This window comes from Taudactylus pleione, unplaced genomic scaffold (genome assembly GCF_031769625.1).
Source record: "Taudactylus pleione unplaced genomic scaffold, aTauple2 ptg000395l, whole genome shotgun sequence".
Classification (NCBI taxonomy): Eukaryota; Metazoa; Chordata; class Amphibia; order Anura; family Myobatrachidae; genus Taudactylus; species Taudactylus pleione.
Window position 1 is genome coordinate 3,483,866 of NW_028284796.1, and position 27,238 is coordinate 3,511,103.

The 27,238-nt window shown below is 43.8% G+C and overlaps 1 protein-coding gene across 1 annotated transcript in view; it reads right to left on the reverse strand.

Annotated features, from left to right (window-relative positions):
- Positions 1 to 27,238, reverse strand: part of DOCK10 (dedicator of cytokinesis 10) — a 308,992-nt gene that overhangs the window by 62,547 nt on the left and 219,207 nt on the right. The window contains exons 30-39 of the mRNA XM_088446281.1: positions 20,958 to 21,054; positions 19,997 to 20,041; positions 19,463 to 19,638; positions 17,064 to 17,180; positions 12,158 to 12,269; positions 11,667 to 11,785; positions 11,112 to 11,226; positions 10,967 to 11,033; positions 9,088 to 9,135; positions 7,584 to 7,676 (exon numbers count right to left, since the gene is read on the reverse strand). Of these exons, the coding sequence (XP_088302407.1) occupies positions 7,584 to 7,676; positions 9,088 to 9,135; positions 10,967 to 11,033; positions 11,112 to 11,226; positions 11,667 to 11,785; positions 12,158 to 12,269; positions 17,064 to 17,180; positions 19,463 to 19,638; positions 19,997 to 20,041; positions 20,958 to 21,054 (989 nt within the window). The remainder of the gene's footprint in view (positions 1 to 7,583; positions 7,677 to 9,087; positions 9,136 to 10,966; positions 11,034 to 11,111; positions 11,227 to 11,666; positions 11,786 to 12,157; positions 12,270 to 17,063; positions 17,181 to 19,462; positions 19,639 to 19,996; positions 20,042 to 20,957; positions 21,055 to 27,238) is intronic.

Here is a 27,238-nt window from a genome sequence, read left to right on the forward strand (position 1 = left end):
TTGTTTCAATCATTTGTAGTGTCGATCTAATGTCCGTGTCGATCTTTGATATAGAGGAGCGGTCGATCTATGGGTTGTCGACCTATAGTAACTGTCGACCCAGATGGAGTCGATATACGTTGGTCGATGTATGTATTGTCGAACTAATTCGGAAATCCACAATTATATATATATATACACACTGTATATTGTATATATATATATTAATATATGTCTATCAGAATAGAAATCTAAAGAACATTGGCCCTCATTCAGACCCACTCGCGAGCGGCTGTCCGCTCGCAAGTGGGTCGATGGTCCGCACTGCGCATGCGCACGATGGAGGGAGCTCCGTCGTGCGCATGCGCGAGACGCGACGAGCGAAGGACTTTCCTTCGCTCGGAGTGTCTCATCAAAGGGGGCGTGCTGTCGATGTTGACTGACAGCACGCCCCCTTTGGTGGGCGTGCCGGGGGCGTGCCTGCCAGACGGAGGCGTTCCCAAGGGAATGCCTACCGTCTGAAGCCGGCCCCACTGACATCACTAGTGATGTCAGTGGGAGTGATTTTGGCTCTGATAGAGCCAAAAATCACTCCTGGCCTTGCGGTTGAAAAACTCAACCGCAGGCTTTTGCTCGCAGTTTCGATGGTCGCGATGGTCAAGACCATCGCGACCATCATCCTGCACGCTCGTATATGCTGTGGGTGGTGACCCACAGCTATACGAGCGTCCAGGAGGAGGCTCCATATTAATGGAGGTGGGCCCTGATTCAGAGCGAGCGCTCTGGTCAGAGCGTCCGGCTCTGAATCAGGGCCATAGAACAGAGAACAATAGCTTGCAGTGACATAGCTAGGACAAGGTTACAGTACATATTGTTTTAGCAACTGACATGGGATAATTGTGAATGTTTAAGGAGCATTTTTCAAGTTGTATTTTATTTCTTACAGGTTTAAAAGTTCCTATCTATTTTGTTTATGGAGTACATAAAAATTAGTCTCAGAACCTTTACCCATTGATTTTGAGGTACACGCAAATGAGACTGCATGCCAAACGTGATCATGTTTAACTTGTGGCGGTTACTGAACACTTGCACGTGTGGTCATGGGACCCTAAATGCATTCACCTGTGATGAGCCAAAGTAAAATAATCAGGCATCAACAGAGAAACAAATAATATGTCATGAGACCAACTGCAAAATGCTAATGCTATTGGGTAGAAGGTCATTGGAACCAAAGGTTTCTTTTAGAAGCACTACATAAGACTAATAATAATTCTAATTAAAGCATATCATTTGAGACCAGTGTGTAAAGGAACTATAGTTTAATTAACAAATATGGCATTACTATTGTGTTTCTTATGTAGACCTGAATATAGAAATACATTGTTTATCGGTGATAAATTAGTAACTGAACCATATACTTGTCCTGGTGCAAGAGAGCTCAGGACCTTTGTTTTCGCTGACCTTCCCTGATGCTGGTCATTACTATATTATGAGAGACTGTACAGTATAGTATACAGCCAAGTGCTGTGGTAGGCCTCATATATGCAGAAGGGAATTGTGTGCTTTACATCTATGCTTTTGCCTAATGTCTTTTTTTCAACCTCCATGTGAACGAGCCCCTGTGCATTGCAGATGTGGATGCCATGGAAAAGAAATGTTATTTAATTGGAATATATGACTATGGTAATGACTCACTGGAAATCATATGTACATGGACAATCCACCCTAATGTAACTAACCTTACAGAAACAATTCTGCTGTAACATATTTTGTACTTGATATACAGGCTAAAGAGGTGAGCATGCATGTAGCATATACTGGTCACAGCTCCTGTTCTCAGGAGCACTCAGACAAAGCAACAATGCAGATATTGCAGCTGTGTAAATACAGTATGACTTTTATTGGACACAAGTGTCCCTGTGTACAGTTGTTTCTGTCTCAGTGCCAGGAGCGTGGTTTACAATGTGGGAACCATATTCTATAAGCAGGTGGTCAGACACAGCACTGTGGGAATGGACAGGGACAGCTAAGTGTTGGCTTTCCCATAGAGGCAGTCTCCATATTAACCATTTAGTTCCACATTCCACACACTGTAGGGCTAGTGCTTTTATTTCCATTATTCTATTTTATATATACACTAAAGATTTGCCAATATAGTTTGATAAACTTTATCTTGGTAATAAATTTCTAATTTTTATTTTTTGGCAAAGAAGACTTTAATCAGGACTAAATTTCTATATAGACAGAAGCCAGAGCAGTTCTGCTCACGAGGTGAGGTAAGAACCTTATCCCAGGTGACACCATCCCAGATGTGGCAGAGAAGGTTCTCCGGTCACTCCCTGGCCCGCACCATGCCTTTCTACACCTCCACCAGAGCTCCACTTACCCCTCTGTAATAGCTGCCCACAGAAAGAGTGCAGGGTGATAGGAGACCTACTCACTCCTTCCTGCAATCACTCACTGTAGTGAGGTGACTACACTGACTTTGTTAGGACAAGGGAGAGAAAGGAGGTTTTCAACCTTCCAGTGCACAAGTCCACTTACAGTAAATGAAATGAAAAAAAAACCACTTTTTATCAAAGCATTACACCAAATCATAGACATCAAACACAATGGGGCATATTCAATTGGGCGCGAGGTTTAGCGAGGTAAAAAACCTTGTGCCCATTTTTGAATTACAGTGGGTATGCGCGCTCCCGATACCCGCGGTATCCAATAAAAAAAAAAGTGGTTGCGGGGTTTTCAGCTCTGACAACCCTGCGCTGCGTAAAAAAATAAAATAAAATTAAAATTCTGCACTTACCTGCCCGGGGGTCTCTGGTGGTCTCCGCGGCTCCCTGTGGTCTCCCTTCTATCTTCTCACTGGAGAGGGGGCTGCTGGGAGGCTCCAGGGGCTGGTGGGAGCGGCAAGGGCTGCTGGGAAATGTAGTTTTCCCTGCGCACATTCCGGGGGGCCACACTGACACTGTGGGACAAACACATAGATCGGGGGTCACACACACACACTCACTCATACACACTCACACACATTGACATACTCACCGCTGCTGCTGGAGTCCGGGTCCTGACGCTGGATGCAGAAGACAGCACTTCGGAAGGTAAGTAATTACTGACTAATTAGCTAATTGGAAACTTCCAAAAGCTTAATTAGTCATTAGGAGGGGTCAGGGCTGCCATCAGAAATTGTGGGGCCCGGTACTGACAGGGGGGAGGAAGGTAGGGGATGGATTTATATATATAAATATATATAAATAAGCCGTAAAATATGTTGAAAAAGCTACACCCACATAAAAAAAAAAATCAGGAAAGGCCAACTGGACTTGGGGGGGTGCAGGACAGTGACGGCTGGCGGGTCTAGGGGGGAGACGCAGAGGTCATGGAAGTTTGGCTGGACTAGGAGGGAACAGGGAAGGCTGGCTGGACTAGGGGTGAGAGTCATGGCAGAGAGGGGGGACAAGGTAGGGAGGGCTGGCTGGACTGGGAGGGGGGTCAGACAGGGATGGCTGACTGGACTAGGGGGGAGACGCACAGGGCAGGGAGGGCTGTCTGGACTGGGGTGTGGGACATGGCAGGGAATGCTGTCTAGACTAAGAGAGGGACAGGGAAGGCTGTCTGGTCTAGCTGGGGAGGCTCAGGGCAGAGAGGGGAGGACAGGGTAGGGAGGGCTGGCTGGAACAAGAGGGGGAGCACAGACATGGTCAGGCACTATGTAGTACCTGGTTTGCGCTTCTTCAGTTGGTAGCCGTGATCAGTGTTGACGGCATTTCAGGGTGATTGCTGCACCCACCAGCATTTCACCAGGCGCAGGACCCGAGCCAATCAAAGCTCGCGGACCGCAGCCAATCAGGAGCGTCCACTCCTGATTGGCTGCCGGTCCGGGAACTTTGATTGGTTGGCGCCAGACGCAAGCCAATCAAAGCTCTCGGACCGGCAGCCAATCAGGAACTGACGCTCCTGATTGGCTCCCGGTCTGCGAGCTCCAGGTGACTCGCGGCCGGCACCGTATTTGTAATTGTAAATTAATGCAGCAGGCACTATCACTACTCTATGGCTGCCGGTGCAGCACCGCAGCCAGCTGGGCCCCCCTCTGTCTCTGCTCTCTCTGGGCCCGGGACTCAAGGCCCGGCAGTCCCCCCTGATGGCGGCCCTGGGAGGGGTGACACCAGGGTCCCAGAGCAAGTCCCACTGATTTTTCCTAAAATTAGCAATTTTAGAGAAAAACACACTTGTTCTGGAGGTGCGAGAATAAAAACCTCCCGGCGCGCAAAATAGAAAAATAACCCTGCACCTAATTGAATAGCAAAAAACCTGCACCTGCAGGAAAAACCTTGCAGGTGCGGGTTTTTTGCTTTTCTCGCACACAATTGAATATGCCCCAATGTGACACAGTTTACAGAAGAAAAACAGGAAAACACTTCCAAGTTTATAATCATGAACAGAGATATACATAAATGTAGTCATTGACACGACTAATTTATCCCGTACAACTGTTGCAATAGCAAATATACAGTATATTGAATACAGTATCAGTTCCAGGCCCTTATTCCAGCTCCCATCCTAACTTGCTGCAACATTCTCCTTCTTCCCTGTTTACCCCGTCTGTATCACACCTGTTTGTCTGCCCCTCTCCTTTAGAATGTAAGCTCTTACGAGCAGAGCCTCTACCCTCTTGTGCTTCTCTTTACTTTACTTTAATCTACTTCTTACCCCCCACTAAGGCACCTAACACTTGGCTGCTTACGTTCTGTTGCATATCTAGGTGTTATGGTCACTAATGTAGCAATGTATATTATCCATGTCCTTGTCCTATATTGTATTGTACTGTACTGTACTGTACTGTAAGTCACTTGTCAAATTATTTGTTTATGTACTTTGTAAGGCGCTTCAGAACACTTGTGGCACCATATAAATAAAGGATAATAATAATAATAATCCCAATATCGCCCTCATTGGAGACAGGAGGAGTTTGATATCCTAAAGGTATGAAGAGTTATCTACAAGCTAACTATCCAATATTATGGGTGGATCACCCAACAACAGTCTGGTTTCATACCATTCTGTATTTCTAAGGGAATGTCTGATCCGACTCTGAAAATCTACTGGGAGGACAGCAACATAACTTTCCCAGGACTCAAAAAATTTTTAAACTAATTTCTCTTTATCTAAGGTCATCTCCAGTCAGTCCATTTGAAAAATGTGGTGAAGCTTCCCTTTGAACAGGTTCAGAGAAGGTGGGAGGGGGAGAATCCATGCTTGCAAAATAGATTTGCGGACTGCCTCGCTGATGGCCAGCAGTAGCTTCCTACAACCACTGGTTTTCAGGTAAAATTCCAAAGATCGCCTATTCCGCAGTGATGGTAAATAATTCACTAATTGTTCCACTGAATATTTCTAAATTTGCAGCCAGATTTGTCTTATCAATGGCCCAAAAGCAATGAAAAAAATCTGCTTCTGGCGTACGGCAATGACGACATTCATGAGAAGCAGACATACCTGCCAGGTATTGCCTAAGGGGTGAATAATATGCTCTATGAAATATATTTAAGAACATTTCTTGGTATTGGATTGAGGGAAGCAGACGGCATGAGGATATCAAGTTTGTAGGTACAGTAGTATAGGGCAACTAAGTGATGGAAAGTCTGTGGGCCATAGTTGTGCTCCCAAACGAGTTACAGAATGGTCCATTGGAGACCGCAAAAAAGAATAATGTGCAGATATGGCTTTTTTGGTGGCAGGTGAAGATCCCACACTTATATGAATTTTAATTGTTCTAATAAAAATAATCAGCTTTTCTATTTAAATGTATTGATAATAGCACTATTGTAAGGTTATTATTTTTTAAATAAGTCTGTAAACTGTAACATTTTATTTTATATGTGTGGACAAAGGGGATAGGAAGGGGACTACACAGTTTTAGAATCAAAAGTACAGATGTGCCCTCATGCCCTCATGCACCTAGCCATTTCGCAGCATATGGCGCGATTCCCACGCTCGGCACTTTTTCCTGAGTTTTGTTGCTCTTTCCTCAATTTTTCATCTAAGTTCACATATACAGTAGGTGCTGATTCTGAGTTGTACGCACATGCGGCCGAGCCTTTTGCCGCGGCTGCGTCTTTATTATAATTCCATAACCAATTTTGTGAATACTACACTTGCAGCATCTTGCGGCAGTGCAAATCCATCTCAGTGCGACTTCAGACGCCCTATTGTGCACCAATGAAACTTGCACCAGTCCTATGGCAGCTGCAGTTTCTCCGTCTGAACATGGCCTCCTGTGTGAGCGGTGGTGCATCGTTGGATGCAGTCGCTTACCATAACACCGTTGCGTGCCCACATTATCTGTTCTGCATCTTTGAGCGATAATAATCGGGGCGCAGAGCAGGAAGTATGCGCAGACTTAAAACATCGGCCAACTGAGTGCATCATCGACTATTAGGGCATGTTAAAACTGTGGCAAGCCATGCTAGGATGTATAGTTCCACAACAGCTGGAGGGCCGCATGTTGAATACCCCTGCCCCTAGATTGTGTACTTTTTCCTCAATTTCACTACTTTTCCCAGAATGGCGGTACTTTTTCCTCAATCTTGCGTTTACGTTCACTTATATTGAACTAAAGATTAGTGTTTTGGTTCGGCTGAGTATTAAAGTCCATGGCGTGAAAATCGGGGCTATGTGCATGCTATTTGAGGACAGGTGTGTGTGGACACATCTGTAGCTGAGAAACTGGTACAAATGTCTTGACCCTACAGTATATTGAAGTTTGTATACGGTCTTCACAGGCCAACAAGCTCCATCTCAGAGTCACAAAATTCTACTCAAAATAATACACAACAAAGTACTGCAAAGCAGTAAAAACATGGTTGTAAATCAAACAAGAATCTTAATTATATGCACATTTCTTTTATTTTCAGTGGGTGTTGGAAAACAAATCAAGAAATAGTTTAACTACAAGGCAAAAGCAATTATAAAAGCCCTCATATGCTGATGGGCCCAATAACAATTGCATTGCTGTAGTCACGTATTCTCTTATTAATATACTATAAATGTAACTAACACCTAATATAAAACAACAAACCTACAGTCCTTGGGGTCAGAGTTACATCTCTTGCACCACTATGGCACCCTTAGCTCATCAGCTCCTGCCACCTAGTAGCCGGGTCATTTGGACAGCATCTGGCGAGGGCCATTTTGATATATATAACATTATTTGCGGGTCCGGTGCAGACCATGCCCCCCTCCGCGTGCCATCACATGGGGGCGGGGCCACAATCGACGGTGATTACAGCAATGCCCGAAGCATCCTGAGGATGCTCTGGGGAGCTGTAAGGGAAGCGGTGTGACCGTCTGAAGCGACCTACGGCACTGCTGCATAGATTCTGGCTGCAGTGTGCCATTCTAGGTACCCTGCTAGCCAGATAAGGCTAGCAGAAAAAAGCACAGAGGGCCAGATCAACTGATTCCGAGGGCCGTATACAGCCCCAGGGCAGGAGGTTCCCCATCCCTGATGTAGGCAGTAGTGAGAAGGACTTAAGGTCCTATATCATTGCTAATGTGTATTCTGGGAAAATATTAAATTCTTGCGTATATATCAAATAATACTATACCATTGTGGCAGAAGACCAGCTTGGGAAGATGATCCTTTCAGTAATCCATTGTTCATTGTACTTTGGGACAGTTTGAAGGCCGCTGTTATTTTCCTGTTTGAATAAATTGTTATTGTAAGGAATCAAATCAGCACTAAAGTTTGATTACAATAGATAAAATAGATTTTGGCATTAAATATTCATGCTCTATTGATCTGTCTCGAAACTGCACCTTGCCTCCTTTCTGGTTACAACCTCTTACAAGACTTCTCCCGCGCTGCTACATATCTATGGAATTCTCTACCTCAGACTCTCCACAGACTTCAAATGTTTAATCATTGTTCCTTGGAAACCCACCTCTTTACTACAGCACTCCAACTCCCACCAATATTATTTTCTAAGTCTGACCCTGTAAGGGGGACTCCAATCTTATTATGTTCATCCCAACATACGGTGCTAGTTCTGGTCAGTGAAATACATTTAGATGGCAAATGACTTACATACAACTTTCTCACTATGCAATTAAGCAGAGACGTTTATCATATATCAGGTAACCTCTAAGCTCAAATCTATTATTTTGCACTAATGGGAAAAGTTAATAATAAAAAAAGTGAAATAAGAAAATAATTTAGTTTTAGACTTTTTATTAATCAATAAAATGTTAATGGATGGGTGGGGAGTGTTGTTCATTTTGTTACTTCTTTATTTTATTTTCTCTACACTTTGTAGGTGGAATGTTCAGGGGTCCCCACTGCCCAAGAGGGTCTGTATAAGTCCCAGCCCTTTACAACATGGCATTGGTAGGATCTAGAAGGGGTTAATATATCCAGCTCTGTGCTATGCAGCATAAAACAGGGCTATAACAGGGAGAAGCAAGACTGCTGGCATCCTCATCTTAATGAGAGTAAGTTTAGGCTAGTGTTGAGTATATTTTGCTTAGCGGTGGAGTCAAATGAGAGGATATGCTGTCCCCTTTTTGTATATTACTATTCATTTTTTTAATGAATTGAAGAAGCATTAATGCCAAAAGCCAGCCATCACTAACTTCCTATCATTTTTACTGGTGTACTGATATTATTCCATGTTAAATGTCCATATAAAGGCCTGTGTTGGTGATTTTACCAATTTATCCTTTTAAATAGCACCAATCAGGTAGCTGGATCAGATGAATGGGAAGGTCACAGGGCCCTGACAATGCTGAAATCATTTTAATAAATGCCTGTCTACTAAAGGCAATATTTTAGATATCTTACCTACTGTAATTCCACTCAAGTTTTTTAGATTTGGCTAAAATCTTTTAAAATAAAAAAATCAAATAAGTTTCCTTGTTCCCTTTATTAGGAAATATGGGACGCAGATAAATATGGAAGGAGATCTCTCCGTAGCAGCATCTCAGCTTAGGTAACATAGTGGACAATAGTCCTGCCCAACAACACATCATTTGTGGGAACACAATAAATGAAATGACATAATAATAATATAATAATAATAATAATAATAATAATAATAATACTACAAACAATACCTTACAATATTTCTCTTTCCCAGGTACCTGAAGTTTTGGAGGCATAGTCTGAAGGAAGAAAAAGTTATAATTTTTATATTAGACACATTGGAAGTAATTTGTAACCCTGGATGTAAATACACTCTGATTTATTTAATATTAAAAATTATAAATCATGAAGGTTTTTAGGTCTCCAAATGTTTTTAATAGGCCTTATAATTTTTCCTGTCCAGTTATACATTTGTATGTTAATAAAATGATCCACATTATTTAAATTGAAATAATATGAAATATTGTAGACAGTAGACTTTACTGAGCACAGTAACATGATAAAATGTTTGTATACAGATGTGTCCACATACATCTTACTTCCTTGCTCGTTAAAAAAAGGGAAAAATTGCACACTCTATTAATGCTAAACCTATTACCGTAATAATTCTGCTAAATTGCCCTCCAGGCCAACCCAGCAGGACCGCCCCACGGCATCACACTAGTTCAAGATTACAAGTGATCGGTAGAGAAATATAAAAAAACTTCTATGTGTGAAGTCTTACATGATTAAGAGGTTATAATTAAAAGTATGAGAAGTGCTACATTTTTAAAAAAGAAACTAAAGAGGTGATAAAAAGTGTACATTATGATGCCATGAAACAGTCCAGCCACACCAGCCCAGAGAGCCCTGCGCCCCAGAACCAGTCCCAAAAACTAACACACAGCATATATTTAGTAGGTCTTACCCTCATTGTGCCTTATTAGATGTGCAGTCTTAAAGTGCAAGTTAAATAAAAACACCCAGGAACAGGTGGGAAGGGTGCTAATCAGGGTAGAAGGAGTCTCGTCCTTCCAGTGTACATACATACACATAATACTTGTTCCATAGGAGTGTTAGGGACCTGCCTGATAGAGGTCACCTGGACGTGGTGGGCAGGCCAATAATTATGGTCATTAATATGCTAAGAACCTCTTTGATGCAATTTAGCAGAATTAGCATTGATAGAGTGTGCACTTGCAATTTTTCCCTTTTTTTGCTTGCAGCACTACAAGTCTCAGCAGGTAGCACCTCACATTGTGCTTAGGGTGTACAATCTAGGGCCTCTCCCCTATGTATTTCTTGCTTGTTAAACAGCCCTTCTACTTGCGCCGTACCATGACTCAGTAGCGCTGAGCGTCTTTTTTGTGCAACGTTTTACCCTCAAATGCGTCTTATTCACAAAGCAATGCGAATAGGATGCACAAAGCAGCTTCTGTGCACAGTCGCACACAGACTATAGGCATGCCGCATATCATTTTATATGCAGAAGCTGCTTGTGTGTCCTATTCGCATCACTTTACAAATAAGACGCATTTGATGGTGAAATGTTGCACGAAAACACGCTCAGCACTACCGACTCACACGGCGCTCACACGTTATGTTTATTGCGACTTGTAGCGCACAGAGGTAAGATGTATGTGGAAACATCTGTATATGTGTCTCAGTAATCTTCTCTACAGCACAGCAATAACACCACCAGTAATCCTAGAACAAAAACAGCATTAAATACATCTAGCTAATTTGGCATAAAGAGGCCTTAGGTGTTGCAGACGCCTTACCAGAAGTAATATGCACGTTACAGTAGCTGTGGCAGGTGTAGCAGTAGTAATTCTTACAGTGGAGCATGTAAACACTTTAAGAAGGTGTTCCTATGCTTCACTTAAACTTCAACTGGAGAGAGGGGATCCTAAGCTACATGTAGGATTCACTGTAATACACTCAGCTCCACATGCATTAATAAATCTGTTAGATTGCAGAATCTCCACTGTAGTAACCACAAAGCCTTGTGTATGAGCTGCTACCGTCGGTGGTTCTACCACATCCTCATCATTTTACTGCCATGCTGCAATCAGGGCAGCAGTAACTTACTCCAGAATGCTGAAGAAATCATAGATCTCAGTGTTCGGGGCCCTCTGCCAGTACGTGACCAAAGTTTCTGTAAACAGAAGTGGATCGGTTACACCTCACTCTGCATGTCACTGTGCCAGACATTGAAAACATGTTTATTGATTACCCTCGGATATCATTTTCATAATATGCAGGAAACACATGAGAAGACATTTAGTTTCAGTGTGGTCCAGCTTGTCAAATCGAAGGGATGACCCAATTAGAGACAGCGGCCTTGTAATCTGTAGAAAGAAGGAGCAGATATCACTCAACCTTTCAAGTAACAGAGCGACTGCACACGGCTACCTGTACCTTGTACAATGCAATACATCCACCTAAGGAGATCACAGCAATATATCTCCATGTCTGGGCTTATTCAATGTAATTACAGTATTTTCCAGACATTTTTCTCCTTGTATCTTTTAAGTACCCATTTACACATAATGCAGCTGCTAATTAAAAAGTTAAAAAGGTTAAAATCTTACATATTGCATGCAGAGTGGCCTATATGGGCTAGATGTTAATAACTTGATGGGTAAAAATGGGTATTTTCTATTAATGATCTGCACTTTACTAAACTAAATAAAAACAAATGCAGTAAAACTAAAGCTTTTTAAGGTAAAAACTTGGAGGTATATAGAAGACCCGTAAGGAAAAGGATATAGCTGTACGCCTTGTGTACCTTTTCACAGTTTTCAGTTTTCTCACTTTTCTCATTGGCACTTGGAATGGATTCGAGGCTGGCCAGTGACGCCCTGGAGTCAGCATTGTTTCCTGCAGTGATGGCAATGGATGAGAAGGCTGCAGGAGTAAAGTGATGAGATGAGAGGACAGCACAGACACATATACTGTACTCATGAGGAAATCACACACACATCAATGGCAAAGTAATGCATGCATTTGAAAATGAAATGTAAACTATACATACATTCAAGAGTGCAGAGCTCTGAACCATAATGCAATTGTTTTTAGAAACCGTACTGTATCAATACATCTCAATATGTGATCAGTTTTCTACATTCATTTCTCACTGTTGGTGGCAAATGGCCCACATCACTAGAATTGAAGTACCTCTCTAATAATGAACTATTCACTAATACAGTACCATTATTGTTCTGTTTAAGCTCTAAATAAATTGTGACTTCCCTTCACAAACTGAGATTCCCGTATTACCTGCTATGGAATTTAATACGTCTTTAGAAAATGATGTATCAGCAGATGCAGCATGCTTTATGGTGGGCTGGCCCTGTGAGGCAGTGGCTGTGCTCAAGTCATCCCGGGAGCCCTGTTTTTTTTTTTTTAAAAAAGGGAATAAAAAAACATTTACAGTACATTGACATATTTCTGTTAATGTGGCTGGTTTTAATTAAATAAATTAATTGATGTATTTATTTAGCCTGGGTTCTAGTAACCTGTAAGTAAGTAAAAACAATGGAAGCACAAAAATGTGTACAGGTTGTTTCTCTGACATTACTTGCTTTGTTTTAACATTACAATGAGGAAACTCTTATTCATATTCATATGGCATTTTGTGAATCTATTACGTACGTATGAGTCTAGTAGGGCTAATCTAGAAGTTTAGTAATGCAATAAAAAATACATGGTGTCAGTATCTTCTTGGATTTAGTGTGTGTTAAAGTTTATATTTCTATACATGTTGGATTATTTAATACCTTAATAGAGGAAAGAAGGTACACTACCATACTGAATTAAAATAGATGTACATTTATTATACAAGAGGGAAAAATGTTTAGTTGTACACTTGAAGTAACCCTTATTACTATGGCAAATGTGAGACAAATGGGTCAAATGTGGTTGGGCAATCTGACAATGCACATACTGTAGTCTGACCTAATGCCTATTGTCACTGTCCAAGCTGTGTACAGACATAGGGGTCTAAGTACTAAGCCTTGGAGAGAGATAAAGTACCAACCAATCAACTGTCACTCTACAGGCTGTGTTTGAAAAATGACAGTTAGGAGCTGATTGGTTTGTACTTTATCTCTCTCCACTTTATCTCTCTCCAAGGCTTAGTGAATAGACCCCATAGACCATTACAGCTGTACTCGCAATATCTTCTCTGACATCACACCATCACTTGTTGGAAACTGGGCAAGGACCCCACGATCAAGGAACAGCGCCAGAGCAAGACTCTCTGATGGCTGATGCCCTATGCCAGCCCCAACCCATGAACAATCTCTCGGCAGGAGTAAGTGTACAGCTGCCTGGACATTTCGGGCGGCACTACACACTGCAGGTTGCATGCCTGGAGCAGCATTGAAGAAACGCTATTGGCCACAGGGTGTTGTTCCAGGCACCCTGCTAGCCAGATGCAAGAGCTGCGGGGCAGCGACAGTACTGCCCCAGAGCCCTGCGCCCTGGGTGAAGTCCCTGCCCACACACCCCTCCCTATGGTTCTTATGCCAATGCCTTGCTCTGGTATTCTGAGATAGGAATCATCAGGGAGTAAGTAAAAGAGGAAATGAAGGGTCCGGAGGGCTGCAATTATGCTCCTTGATGGTTACCTGTTGAACTTTATCTACCATTTGTTCATCATTTGTTTTGTAAGTTTTCCTCAATAAATACATTAAAAGCTGAAATAAGCATCATGTCTAGTTTTCCAGTAAACTTTGCAAACATAGGAGTAGATTCAATAAGTCATGAATTTCATACTGTGAAGTCTTGCGTAAATAATCAACGCATAATTTTGCTTCAAACTAAAAGCAGCAAAGGTTCTCTCTGAAACCCACAACATAAGTGAATAGCAAAAGTGGTGGTCGCAAGTTTTTGTCACATAAAAAGGTTGCATGACCTAGTTTGCAGCTACAGTAATTGAATCTGTTGCAAGTGGAACAAACTAATAGTTATAGACAGGGCTATATTTGAGGCGGAACTGTCCGGAAAACCGTTCCTGAAGGTCCATTCAAAAATTACGTCATCAGGAACCCACCTGCTAGCACTGCAATCTCGGACCTGGCAGCCAATCAGGTATGGCCGGGGGCTGTGATTGGCTCGCGACTGGGGTCATATTCGAAATAATGTGGCGTTCCCTGCCTTGTGCCCCCCAATCCAGAATTCCCTGCCCTGTGCCCCGCAAGTCCAGCCTCCCCTGCCCTGTGCCTCCCCAGTCCAGAGTTTCCTGCCCTTTGCCCCCCTATACCAGCATTACCCGCCCTGTGCCCCCCTAGTCCAGCATTCCCTGCCCTGTGCCCCCCTAGTCCAGCGTTCCCTACCATGTAGGGTTCTTGAAACTATTATTCTACAAAAATTTACATTGTTGGTGCTCCTGGGTAAGAAATATCTGCTTATATAACAATACCTTCAAGAGGAAATCGGTATATAATGCCGTCTGATGTGTTCCCGGCAGATGTAATACCGACGCCAGAAGCCTGAACAGAGGAGATCCCGACTGGGGCTGGTAAGGGGCACCACTACTGGGATCACTGAATAAGGGACGCTACCACTGTGGGCACTGCATAAGGGGCACTACCACTACTTAGGGCACTGCATAATGGGCATTGATACTATGGGCACTGCATAAGGGGCACTACCACTACTGGGGGCACTACCACTACTAGGGTCACTGCATAAGGGGCATTACCACTACTGGGGGCACTGCATAAGGGGCACCACTACAATGGCATTGCATAAAGGGCACTACTGCTGTGGGCATTATGTATAAGCGGCACTACTGTGTGGGCATTGTATAAAGGGCACTGCTACTGTGGACATTATGGCCCTCATTCAGAGCCGTACGCTCTGAGCAGAGCGCATGCTCTGAATGAGGGCCGGGCTCCATTTTCATGGAGCGTCCTCCTGGACGCTCGTATAGCTGTGGGTCACCACCCACAGGCTATACGAGCGTGCATTGTGATGGCCGCGATGGTCGAGACCATCGCGACCATCGAAATTGCGAGCCGGAGCCTGCGGTTGAGGTTTTCAACCGCAAGCTCCGGAGTGATTTTGGCTCTATCAGAGCCAAAATCACTCCCACTGACATCACTAGTGATGTCAGTGGGCCGGCTTCTGACGGGAGGCGTTCCCGTGGGAACGCCCCCGTCAGGGAGGCACGCCCCCGGCACGCCCACCAAAGGGGGCGTGCTGTCAATCAACATTGACAGCACGCCCCCTTTGATCGGACACAACGAGCGAAGGACTTTCCTTCGCTCGTCGCGTCTGGCGCATGCGCACGACAGAGCTTCCTCCGTCGTGCGCATGCTCAGTCCATAACATCGACCCACTTGCGAGCGGACAGCCGCTCGCGAGTGGGTCTGAATCAGGCCCAATGTGTATTAGGGGCACTACTACTGTGGGCATTGTGTATAAGGGGTACAAATGTGGGCATTGTGTAAAAGGGACACTGCTGTGTGTCATACATGAATAAGGGACATGACTATGTGGTCTAATGTTAATCAGGGATGAATCAAGATTGTGCTACTGTGTGGCGTAATTTGAATTGGGAATACTATTGTGTGACCACGCCCTTTCTTTTAAGACCATGCACCTTTTTTAAAAAAAATGCCAAAGCAGGGGTGAATTCCACCACTTCTCTAGGACCACTTTAAGTACTGGTCATATATACTTATATGATAGATTTAAATGTTATAATAACACCCACCCCCACAGCCCAAACTTTGACAATTTTTGTAAAAATTGGCTGTGCACCAATTAATGCCCCACCCCCATTGTAGCTCCGCCTACAGTTCTGCCTAACTGCGCACCCCCCAAGGGTTCCTGAAACTATTTTTCTACAAAAATAGCACTAGTTATAGATAGGCCTGAATTTACATTGTTGGTGCTCCTAGGTAAGAAATATTTGCTTATATGACAATACCTCCAAGAGTTTAGAGTAAAAACTAAATGTAATACAGATGTGTCCTCATACATCTAGCCTCCTTGCACATTAAACAGCCTTTCTAATCGCGACATTTGAGGCATGACTTGGCAGTGCCAAGCGTCTTTTGGTGCAACTTTTTACCTTGAAATGTGTATAGGACACCTGGACGCACAAGGATCTGCCAATTAAAATGATATGCAGCATGCCTATATTCTGTGTGCAACTGCGGGTGTATCTGCATGCAAAACGCTATGTTACAGTGTCACAGCCGCTATGCGAATAAGACACATTTGAAGGTAAAAGGTCGCACAAAAGATGCTCAGCGCTACCGAGTTACAGGGCTCTCATGCGTTATGTGTAACAAAACTTGTAGCACATGGATGATAGATGTATGGGGACACATCTGTACATATAAACCAGGAGGAAATTTACAACACTGAACTAAGGGCCTGCTTCAGACCCGGTCGCAAGCGATGAGCGCTCGCAACCGGGTCGATGGTGGCCCAGTACGCACGCGTGGCGTGTGCGAGCCCCGGAGCGAGCGCAAAAAGCACTCGCTCCGGGACTCACTACGAAAGGGGTGGCTGTCGATGTTGATCGACAGCTCGCCCCATTTTGTAGGCGTGGCGGGGGGGTGGCTTCTCAAATGGAGGCGTTCCCATGCGAACGCCTGCCGTTTGTGGGTGGCCCCACTGACATTACCAATGATGTCAGTGGGACAGCTTCCGGCTCTATTTGAGCCAGAAGCTCTCTGGGGCTTGCGGCCACGAGACCCTACCACAAGGGTCTCGTCGCAAGCCTGATGGTCGCGATGGTCTTGACCATCGCGACCATCATCATGGCCGCTCGCTATAGCTGTGGGTGGTCACCCACAGCTATGTGAGCGGCCATGAGGCCGCTCCTAAAAAACCAGCGACCGCCCTGATTCAGAGCGAGCACTCGCTTTTTGTGAGCGCCTCTGAATCAGGTCCTCAGATATAAAAAAAATTAAATGACCACTCAGTTGTGCGTGACAAAATAGTGTCAGCAGCGTAGGATGCTTTGCAGAAGCCACCTGTCACTAATACTTTTACTAAGAGTCCCTTTTATCAGTGCTACAGTAGGTGGTTTTTAGCATAAATCAATGGGGCTGGTAATGAAGTTGGTGGTGCTATAACATATTAGGATTACATGGTTTCTTTTAAGCATAGATTGCAACCCTATTTACACATGGCCCATGGCATGATTACTTCCTAGATTTACCTGATTGGATGTATTAATTGAAAACGGAAAAAAGTCCTTCATAAATATACGAGGCATATTGTCCAAGAGAATACCATAGAAGGGCAGGTATAAAATGGCGATCTGGGCCTGCTTTTCCTAGAAAAAAAATACAAAATAAACAAACATCTATCGCACTTATTCTTACTAATATTATGCAATATGCACAAATCATTTCACAGCTCTGTACAATACTGTATGGAAAATTCCAGCATTTAATAACCAATAAGCAGGACAACGGTGAAGGAGATCAATATTCACTGACCTATATCAACTTCCAATCTAAAGGAATAGGGAAACATGTTAGACATTAAGGGCTGATGCAGAGCATATTTGCAGAGCATATTGTGTATGTTTTTATCTGCACTTGTGACTGACGGGGTGTAGCTGGACTATAGTGGGTCGATCTCGTGTAGGCAATGTTCCATCAGGGCATGTCACTGCAACTGTGGGTTATGCAATTGATCAAAAGCGCAAATACTGTATGTTTATTTCCAGACAGATGCTAGAGTTGTTGCAAGTGCGCACTGATAATGATAACGGGTAGCAAACCAAGCCTATGGTTAGAGGTGGAAAAAACACAATTAGGGGGAGATGTATCAAACCATCTTTAATGAGGGCGAGTGGAGAAATACCCATAGCAACCAATCAGCTTCTAGCTAGTATTTTATAGCATGTACTTGATAAATGATAGCTAGAAGCTGTTTGGGTGCTTTGGTCAACTTCTCCTCTTGTGCTCGTTAGAAGGTTTGATACATCTCCACCTTAAGGCCCCTATACATCAGAGATTGATTGCAGCAATCGTGCAATTTGCAATCGATTGTGTATAAAAATCTTTCCCTTTTTCAATCGATTGTGGTATCTCTGCAATCAGCAATTGATTGAAAAAGGGAAAGATTTTTTATACACAATCGATTGCAAATTGCACGATTGCTGCAATCAATCTCTGATGTATGTGGGCCTTTAGTTGGGATGTAGCCAGTATTTCGGGGGGTGAACACAAATATTATATGACAAGGTTCGTATTCTAAAAATAAAAATGTATTCAATCACATAGATAAAATTGGCATATACCCCTAGAAAACAATCTAATCATGAGAGTAAACAATGAAGCAAACTTTCTGTTTGTTTGTTGGTTTACCAGTGTCCTGAATGGATATCTGCGGGCCCGCTAGCTGTTAAAATAAATGTGTCCAATGACTGATGAAAAGAAATTAAGCACTTGCCACCGGATTGAAATGGAAAGAAATCATAGATGTCCTCCCTGAATGGCAGAAGGTGAAAACTAAGGGCCTGATTCAGACCCACTCGCGAGCGGCTGTCTGCTCGCAAGTGGGTCGATGTTATGAACTGAGCATGCGCACGACGGAGGGAGCTCCGTCGTGCGCATGCGCCAGACGCGACGAGCGAAGGAAAGTCCTTCGCTCGTTGTGTCTGATCAAAGGGGGCGTGCTGTCGATGTTGATTGACAGCACGCCCCCTTTGGCGGGCGTGCCGGGGGCGTGCCTCCCTGACGGGGGCGTTCCCACGGGAACGCCTCCCGTCAGAAGCCGGCCCACTGACATCACTAGTGATGTCAGTGGGAGTGATTTTGGCTCTGATAGAGCCAAAATCACTCCGGAGCTTGCGGTTGAAAACCTCAACCGCAGGCTCCGGCTCGCAGTTTCGATGATAGCGATGGTCACGACCATCGCGGCCATCAAAATGCACGCTCGTATAGGCTGTGGGTGATGACCCACAGCTATACGAGCGTCCAGGAGGACGCTCCATTTTCATGGAGGGCGGCCCTCATTCAGAGCGTGCGCTCTGCTCAGAGCATACGGCTCTGAATGAGGGCCAAAGTCAGCCAGATTGCCTTTGGTATGGTGAGCAGTCTGTGTCACGGTGTCACGATGAAAAGCTCTCACTTGTATGAAGGGAGCTTGGATCTCTGTGTACTGGCACCTACGTGTTTCGACAAAGGACAAAGACGCCTGAGGAGCGTCGAAACGCGTAGGTGCCAGCACTGGAATAACCCCTGGAATATCACTGTGATACCCAGACACCTGCCATGCGGCTGGCGGTAATACATATAACACCCCTTTAGTTCCGTGCATGCAATGGGGAGCAATTATGGTCGACTTGCTTTCAACCTCCTCATCGGCCCCTTGGTATGACGGGACAGGATGAGAGCCACAAAAAGAGCTTCCTCATATAAATATGTACACAGAGATAGGAATGGACGATGGCTGCACGTAGGTGAATGAAAGGAATAGGGAAGATAGACCAGAACTGTAAGAGGTCCCAGACTGTGCAAATCTTTTTCAGAGTTTCCATACAGGTACATATGACTTTGTTGCCTGTGGGAATAGAAGGTTCACAAACTATTGAGAAGGAATTACCTTGTCTACATATCTATCATCAAAAGAGTGTTTGGCCATGATGCTCTTCAGTGTTGTCAGGGCGAGGTGACGGATGTCCTGGTCCTCTTGCAATGCAAAGCCAACCTCTCTGAGAAGTATGCCGATCAGGAAGTGCTTCCGACAGAAGTCATCAGTCAAGGTATACTCTGGCATGTCTTGGTTAAAAATGGAAATATTATAGGTTTATAAATTGTTCACATCAAACAGATCAATATGATAATCCTTGCGTATGAGAATTGAGAACCAGGACTAAAGAAAAATATATGTTTTGCGGTTTTCTGCTGCTTGATAAACTGCACCGTCTCTGTGGATTCCAGTTCACAAAACTAGCATTGTCGCCTATGATCTGACTTTTTAAAGAATTGTAATTTGATGTTCTGTAGTTACTTTGAAATACTGTACCCTTTAAAATAGGCACAGAAATACACATTTTAAATTGTACCTTCCACCGCCCACCCCCACTGCTGCAGGCACTTTTCATGGCTTGAAATGCCCTTACAACGGAGAACTTACCTAGTGCATTATACACTTTAGTGGAGTCTGACGGTGTTAATGGGTCTTCGTTGTACACAAAATAAACAAAAAGACACATAAGACAATTAATACACAGATAATAGGAAACTTATAAGTATTTAGATAATAAGCTATTCTAAGCTAGTCATAACTAGAAAGAAATTAACACAACTGATAGAATAATTTATATGTAACCAATAGTGATAATCTCAGTAACTACTTACTGGACCTAATGTCAAATTAAATTTACCAGATTTTATATTCAAACCAATTAAGAATTTTTATAATAATATCCATTATACACTTCAAATAGAAGCAAATTAATTAGTAACATATGTGTTCACCATACATATTTCCAATATAGTACAAAGGTATTCATTGCTGCTCTAAGATATGCCACGGTATATCTAAGTTGGGCTAATATATTTTCATTTACATTAGGATATACTGAGTTAACTTTGACTATGTTTGGATATCATCTTTAGCCCATGGTCAAGACAACATTATTTCTTATCATGTCAGGGATTGAGGTTGTAGTCAGCATCCCAGTGTGCGGAATGCAGACGGTCAAAATACTGGCACTGGAATCCCGACAGCGTTGGGATTCCAGCTCCAGAATCCCGACCGCCGGCATCCCGAAGGGGTAGGGGGAGGCTTAGGTTTAGGCACTAAGGGGGGAGGGTTAGGTTTAGGGTGCAGGGAGGGGGAGGTTAGGTTTAGATACTAGGGGGGGGTTAGGTTCAGGCATCGGGGAAGGAGGGTTAGGGGTAAGGGTTAGTGGTAGGATACTTACCTAATACCGACTGCCGGGATCCCATATCCAACCCCAGGGATTGCTGGATAATAGTACTAATTACAGCATGACCCGCAAGAATGACCATAAAGCACAACCTCTCCAGTGCACTTTTTTAGAATATTGTTTTACTTAGAATGAATATGACCTGTCCTGTGTATGTATTACCTGGGATGTGTGTTGATCTTATAGGCAAGCATAGAGGAACAAAATGCTCATGACTGCAAACCTCCTGGAGAAACTCAAACTTGTACTGATACAAAACCTGAAATATAATGGCATCTGTTAGTATTGGATAGTCATGATTTGTTTAATAACTGCATTTTTACTACGGCTGTAAAGTGTAGTTTGCAGTTGTGTATTTGTAGTGCATTGTGTGCTGGATCTGCTGGTAATTCTTTAGTGCTGATAACCCTCTCAGCTTGCTCTAAAATCTGTACCCGGGATTTTCATCTGAAATATGAACATATACATTCTATATACAAAACTATCTCTGATAATGGCCCTCATTCAGAGCCGCACGTTAACAACAGTACGCTCGTTGCGTTCCGATGTTGACTAACCGCGCATGCGTCGGTGTTACACTGCGCATGTGCGTACGGCAGATTGCGAGCTTTTTTTCTCTCGTTCCTAAAATAGCGTACAGGAAGTGACATGTCAAATGTGATTGACAGAACAGGGCGTTTTTGGGTGTTGACGGGGGTGGAGATGAAAAAACGCAGGCGTGGCGAGGCGTTTTTGGGGCGTACATACATTAGCAGATGCGAACGTCAAATGTGTTCGGACCGTCTCATACGTCACTGGAACATCCGCTTTCCCTTCAAAATGCTCGCACAGCTTAGGGTCAGGATTACTCGACCACATTGGCGATGGCCTTCTCCTCCGTCCCGGGACTCAACGATGGTGCTGCGATTAATCGCGGCTGGTCATTAAAGTAATTAGTGTTGGATTGAAAACCGGCTTGGTATGTGTTTGGAAAGCAGTTTATTGGGATAGCACAAAAGCGTACGCAGGTGGAAATCAGAGCTGCTAATGTCATGATTACACAATCAATTAGCGTACATTTTTGGTGTTTTATTTTGGCCACAATTTGTTGGTTATGGCCTATTGTAACAATAATGTCATCATGTTTTAATTAGCTCCCCTTTTTTTGGGTTTACTGTGGAATTGGCATCGCTATGTGATTTTTTAAACTTTCCTTAAAGAGGCCTTTTTTTTTTTTTAAGAGGGTCAGTTTTTGCCTTTAGGGCCAGGATTAAATGTAACCCATTTGTACAATAATGTCACAATACAATGTCAGTTTTTTGTTTTAAATTTATTGTTTAAACACAAACAAATTGGCCTAATATTTTGTTGCCTTTTTTTTGTGGCAAAGATATTTGTTAAAAAAAAAAAAAAAAGCCATAACTGGTAACATAAACGTAAATACCAAAATTAAAAACATTTCACAAGAAAGGAGAGGGAAGTTTTGACCAGAAAGGAATATGAGCCAAGCACAGAAGGAGTGTGGGAAAAGTCGCCATTGCTGTCACCGTTTTCTCGCCCGTTTGGCTGGGCGAGGGTGGGCACCAGACCGGGTCCGGGATGCCATCGGGCTGGCCTGTCCAGAGGCAGATGTTGTGGCCTCTGGACTAGGCACAGGGCTAGGCACATTTGGAGGATTGGCTGATGTTGTGCCAGAGGTGGAGGATCCGGATGTTCCGGCAGGAAGGGAGGTCGGCTCCACCATGTGCTGGCGAACGAGCTGCTCCAGGGCATCGGCGATGCGGATGTTGGCCCTGGTATTTTCCGCCAGGGCCTGAGCAATGGTCACGTTGGCCGCAGCATTTTGCTCCAGGGCCTCAGCCACCCGTATCAGACTGGCGTCCATCCTCTGCAGAATCTCCGTATGGAAATCCGATTTAAAATTGAGTTCTGTGAGGAGGCCCACTGCCTGCGAGGGGGCACGCCCTGGACTGGCTTCTGCAGGGTCCTCAGCCGGATGTACTGGTTCCTCCCCTGCAGAGCCAGCAGAAATTCTGCGGCCAAGGCTCCCCTCTGGAGCAGACTCATCCGCCTCTGTCTCTGTTAGGAAAAATGCGAAAAGACTCACATTAGAATCTACATATTGGCACAATAGCATTTCAGAGTTGGTGACATCACAAGACTTACCTTGGCCAACATGAGGAGCCGCAAAGTCTGGCATGTCCGTATCCATGTTGGACACGCCAAACACCTCCACAGCCTGCACACCCCCCTGTGCCAGCTCTTCTAAGTCTGTCAACTCCAATGGCACAGGGGTGGGACCCCCACCTGTCCCCCTTGCATGCCTAGCCCTGTCGGCAAGTTTTTGCTTGAGACGATATTTGAAGTCTGCCCATCTGTGGAATGAAATTGGAACCATTATCCTTTTTTTTACAATGGGGTTTGTTTATAGGATGGGAAAGTGTTTACTTACCGCCGTTTGACATCCCGGGCTAGACGGACATAATCACCCACCCTATTGACAGCAACGGCGACCTCCTCCCACATTCTCCACTTCTGGCTTTGGCTCATATTCCTGGCTGCCTGGGGCAGGATGTCAACGCACTTCTGGATCAAAACCTCCATCTCCTTGCTTGTGAAATGTGGCTGCCTTTTTTTTTTGGCAGCTTTGGCGGGTTGACTGGGGCCAGCAGTCTCTTCCATGTCATCCTCCTCACCTATTTGGGTAAATATGCAGATTTAGCCACTTCACAACTTGCACAATATTATGTTTTAAAAGAATCATTGAGACAAAATGCATGAAGGCCTTACCGCCAGAATTTTGGCCATTGTTTCCCTGGTCTGAAGCCATGTCTCTGCTTCCAGAATGAAATCAACCAGAAATTAAATGTGATTTCGTGACGTATTTATACATGCGTCCTTAGTTTGCGGCCGCATCATTGATTGTGCGTCCCTATGATTCATCCTTAATTTGTGCGGGAAAATAAACACTATTTATGGCTTGGTGTGTGTGGAGTCGAGGTTGCGTTGTTGGATTGTTGGCGGTTAAGTTGGTTGGATTTGGTTGTTTGCGGTTGGAGGATTTGGCGGTGTTTGTATCTTTTTGGGTTTGCTACAGTTGTTTTGGTTTTCCGTTCGCATTTTTTTGGTTTATTTTTTGCCATCGTTTCCTGATTTGGTAAGTTTTGTGCAGTCTAATTTGTGGCCAATTGGTGTCTACTTCTGGTTTTTTGTTTTATATATTTTTTTTAACACTAATTTCATCTATTTTAGTTTGTTTTGGCTTTCGGACCCAAAGACCTTTTTGAGGGAAATCTTATATATTCGATTTTGGTAAGTCCATTATTTTTCTTGCATTTGCGAACTAATTAACGCATTTTTGACTGTTGGTGTAGTGACTTGCATTTGCGAACTAATTAACGCATTTTTGACTGTTGGTGTAGTGACTTGCATTTGCGAACTAATTAACGCATTTTTGACTGTTGGTGTAGTGACTTGCATTTGCGAAATAATTAACGCATTTTTCGAGGCTTATTCATCATGTAAACCAGTTTTGCTTTTCCCTTTTCCATTTTTGGGGTCCATTTGACCCCTATTTGACGTACGGTGTGCAATGTCGTTTTCATCGATGGCCAAATGTGTGTTTCGCCTATTTTATGTGTTGGCTTGCACCAATTTGACAAACATAAAATCACCCTCTAAATTTTTGATGTCTCATTTTTGGCTTTTTTACAGTTTATACGTATCATGACAATACCCCGGCATGTAAGCAGCTATGGATGGTATCATAAAGCTAAGTTGTTTTATGTTACTTTTGGGGTGGCTCAAAAGCCTTACATTGTAAACTTTGAATTTCAGGTAGATCTGGGGCGAATTGTTCTGGCCCTGCTCCCGGAAGACGACCAACCTCAAACTCGTCCCAGGCGTAGGCATCGTAGGCATGCAAGGCCCCAGATATTTCGAACACGTGTCACCCTTTTTGGAATGCCCGATGATGAGGTTTTAAGACGCTACCGTCTACCTCCCAAAATCATCATAGACACTCTCTCATTAATAGAAAGTGATCTTGAGCGGCAAATTGACAGTCCAACAGCAATACCACCACTGACGCAATTTATGGCGGTGTTACATTTCTGTGCCTCAGGATCGTTTCAAACAACGGTGGGAATAGTGGCGGGCATCTCCCAATCCTCCTTTTCCCGGATCCTGAGGGCAGTGATGGAGGCACTTTTCAAGCACCTCCATCATTTTATTAAAATGCCTTTGGATATGGGTGCCCTTAGTGTGGCCAAGGCCAATTTTTACCAAATAGCTGGCTTCCCACACATCATAGGGGTTGTGGATGGTACTCACATACCACTTCAGCCTCCAGCACGGCTGGAGGCAATATTTAGAAACCGTAAACACTATCACTCCCTGAATGTAATGGTGGTATGTGATGCCTCCCTCCAGATCCTGTCCCTGAATGCTAAATTACCAGGAAGTGCTCATGACTCCTTCGTCATCCGGCAATCAGGGATATGGCAGAAATTAACCAACCTACAAGCTGGTGATGCGTGGCTTCTGGGTAAGTGGAGACCTTTAGTACATAACAATGTTAAGCTTGATACACAGTGTTCCTGATGTTGTCTATTTTTTTTCACAGGAGACAGTGGATACCCTTGCATGTCCTGGCTGCTCACTCCTTATTTGGCTCCCACACCAGGGCCACAAAGTGCGTATAATTCCGCACTTACAGCCACCAGGCAAGTGGTGGAGCGCTGTATCGGCCTTTTAAAAGGCCGATTCAGATGCCTCCACCGCTCTGGTGGCGAGCTCATGTATGTGCCGGATACGGTGTCTAAAATTGTGGTCCTGTGTGGGATATTTCACAACATTGCCATAAGGAGTGGTGTCCCAATGCAGCCAGAGGATGCCTTACCTGAGGATGGCCCCCCCGAGGTTGGTCGGAGGTCAGTATGTGGGGGGGCCATACGCGATGATGTGGTGGCCAGATTTTTTAGGTAAGTTGTAACAAAACTACAGTGTTTATACCTAATGTGTTTGTGTTTGTTTGCGAACATCTAATTTTGTGGTTTTTTTTTCACCATCTTCTGTTTGTTCACATAATCTTTGGCACTCCAACGCTCACTACTTCCTGCTACCCTTACCAAACCTGGATCTGGTCCTTTTGGGCATATATTCTGGAACCCATATCGCAACGCCATGTTTGTGGAATCATGTTGGCATGGTCCTTCGTCAACCAGTTCTTGATTTTTTGTTTTTATTTAATTATTTCTTGGTATGTGTTGTATTTGAATTTATCACTGTGTTCTTTTTTTGGGAGTGACCACTTTGTTTTCTCTGTTATGTTGTGAATAAATGTTTGGAGAGTGAAATGGTCTTCCTTTTTTGGGACGTTAACAGCAAGTGTAACCAGGTTAACACAAGTTACATTTGACTAAGGGGTAATCCAGTACTGACGCCAGTTGAGCTAAACTGAAATATGTTTTCAGCTTCCCAACCCACACCAAAAGGAAGCCTGGCCCAACCTTGGGATTTGTAAGATTGGCCTAAGCAGCTTGCGCACCAACTAGGAACCTGTAAAATGTAGAAATATGTAATTGACACTACACCCAAAAAGGGAAATGACATTGTTACTGTTATGTGTTTCTTGTGTCTGTTTGACATACAAAGACAAAACACAATCTAACTTTTAAAAAAGGGAAATCCTTGCAGGAACAGTCTACTTATGTCATGCTAAACTATCTTGGTTTTGGATTTAAAAAATGAGCCAGAACGTATATTTGTCTGAATAAATTTATTTTGAAAAGTAAACAAAAATAAAAAAACTACTGGCGAAGGAGGCCAGACAGCCGGTCGAGGGCCACCAGAATGCCAATTACATGTTGGCGCATCTGGCCAACACAATCCGCCACCTCTTGCCGACGCCTCTGTTCCTCTGTGGGTGAGAAAAGTGTGTGGGTTAATACAACAATAGGGAATCCACATTAAAAAAACAAAAACACAACCAAATCACTCCTAAACCTAAAAAAAAAAAAAAAAAGGGGGTGCTGCCAAAAATACAAGGCCTATGTACAAATTCCCACAGGTGTGATATGTGTATGTTGAAATCACCAGGAAGAGGTAAAGGCAAACTGCAAAATCACCAAAAGTCAAGCCACAAAAACACGAAGAAAGGCACGACACATGATTACATACAAACAGTTTGTGCTTTAAAAAAAAACAAAATAAAAACATACCGGGAGCCAAAACGGGAGCTCCGGAAATGCCTCCATGATCCTCCTCGGAGGATCCGTCATTCCCCAAAGAATGGGGAGGAGTTATGATGGACTCCGGGGAGGGGGTAATTGGAAGAGGGGTGGGTGGAGGAGAGGGGGAAGTGGGACGGAGGGGAAGGAGGCCCGACATTTCCGGGAGAGGGTCTGGGAAGGATGGGGAGGAGTGGGGAATAGGGGAAAGATTTGGGGTGGAGTGTTGGCTGG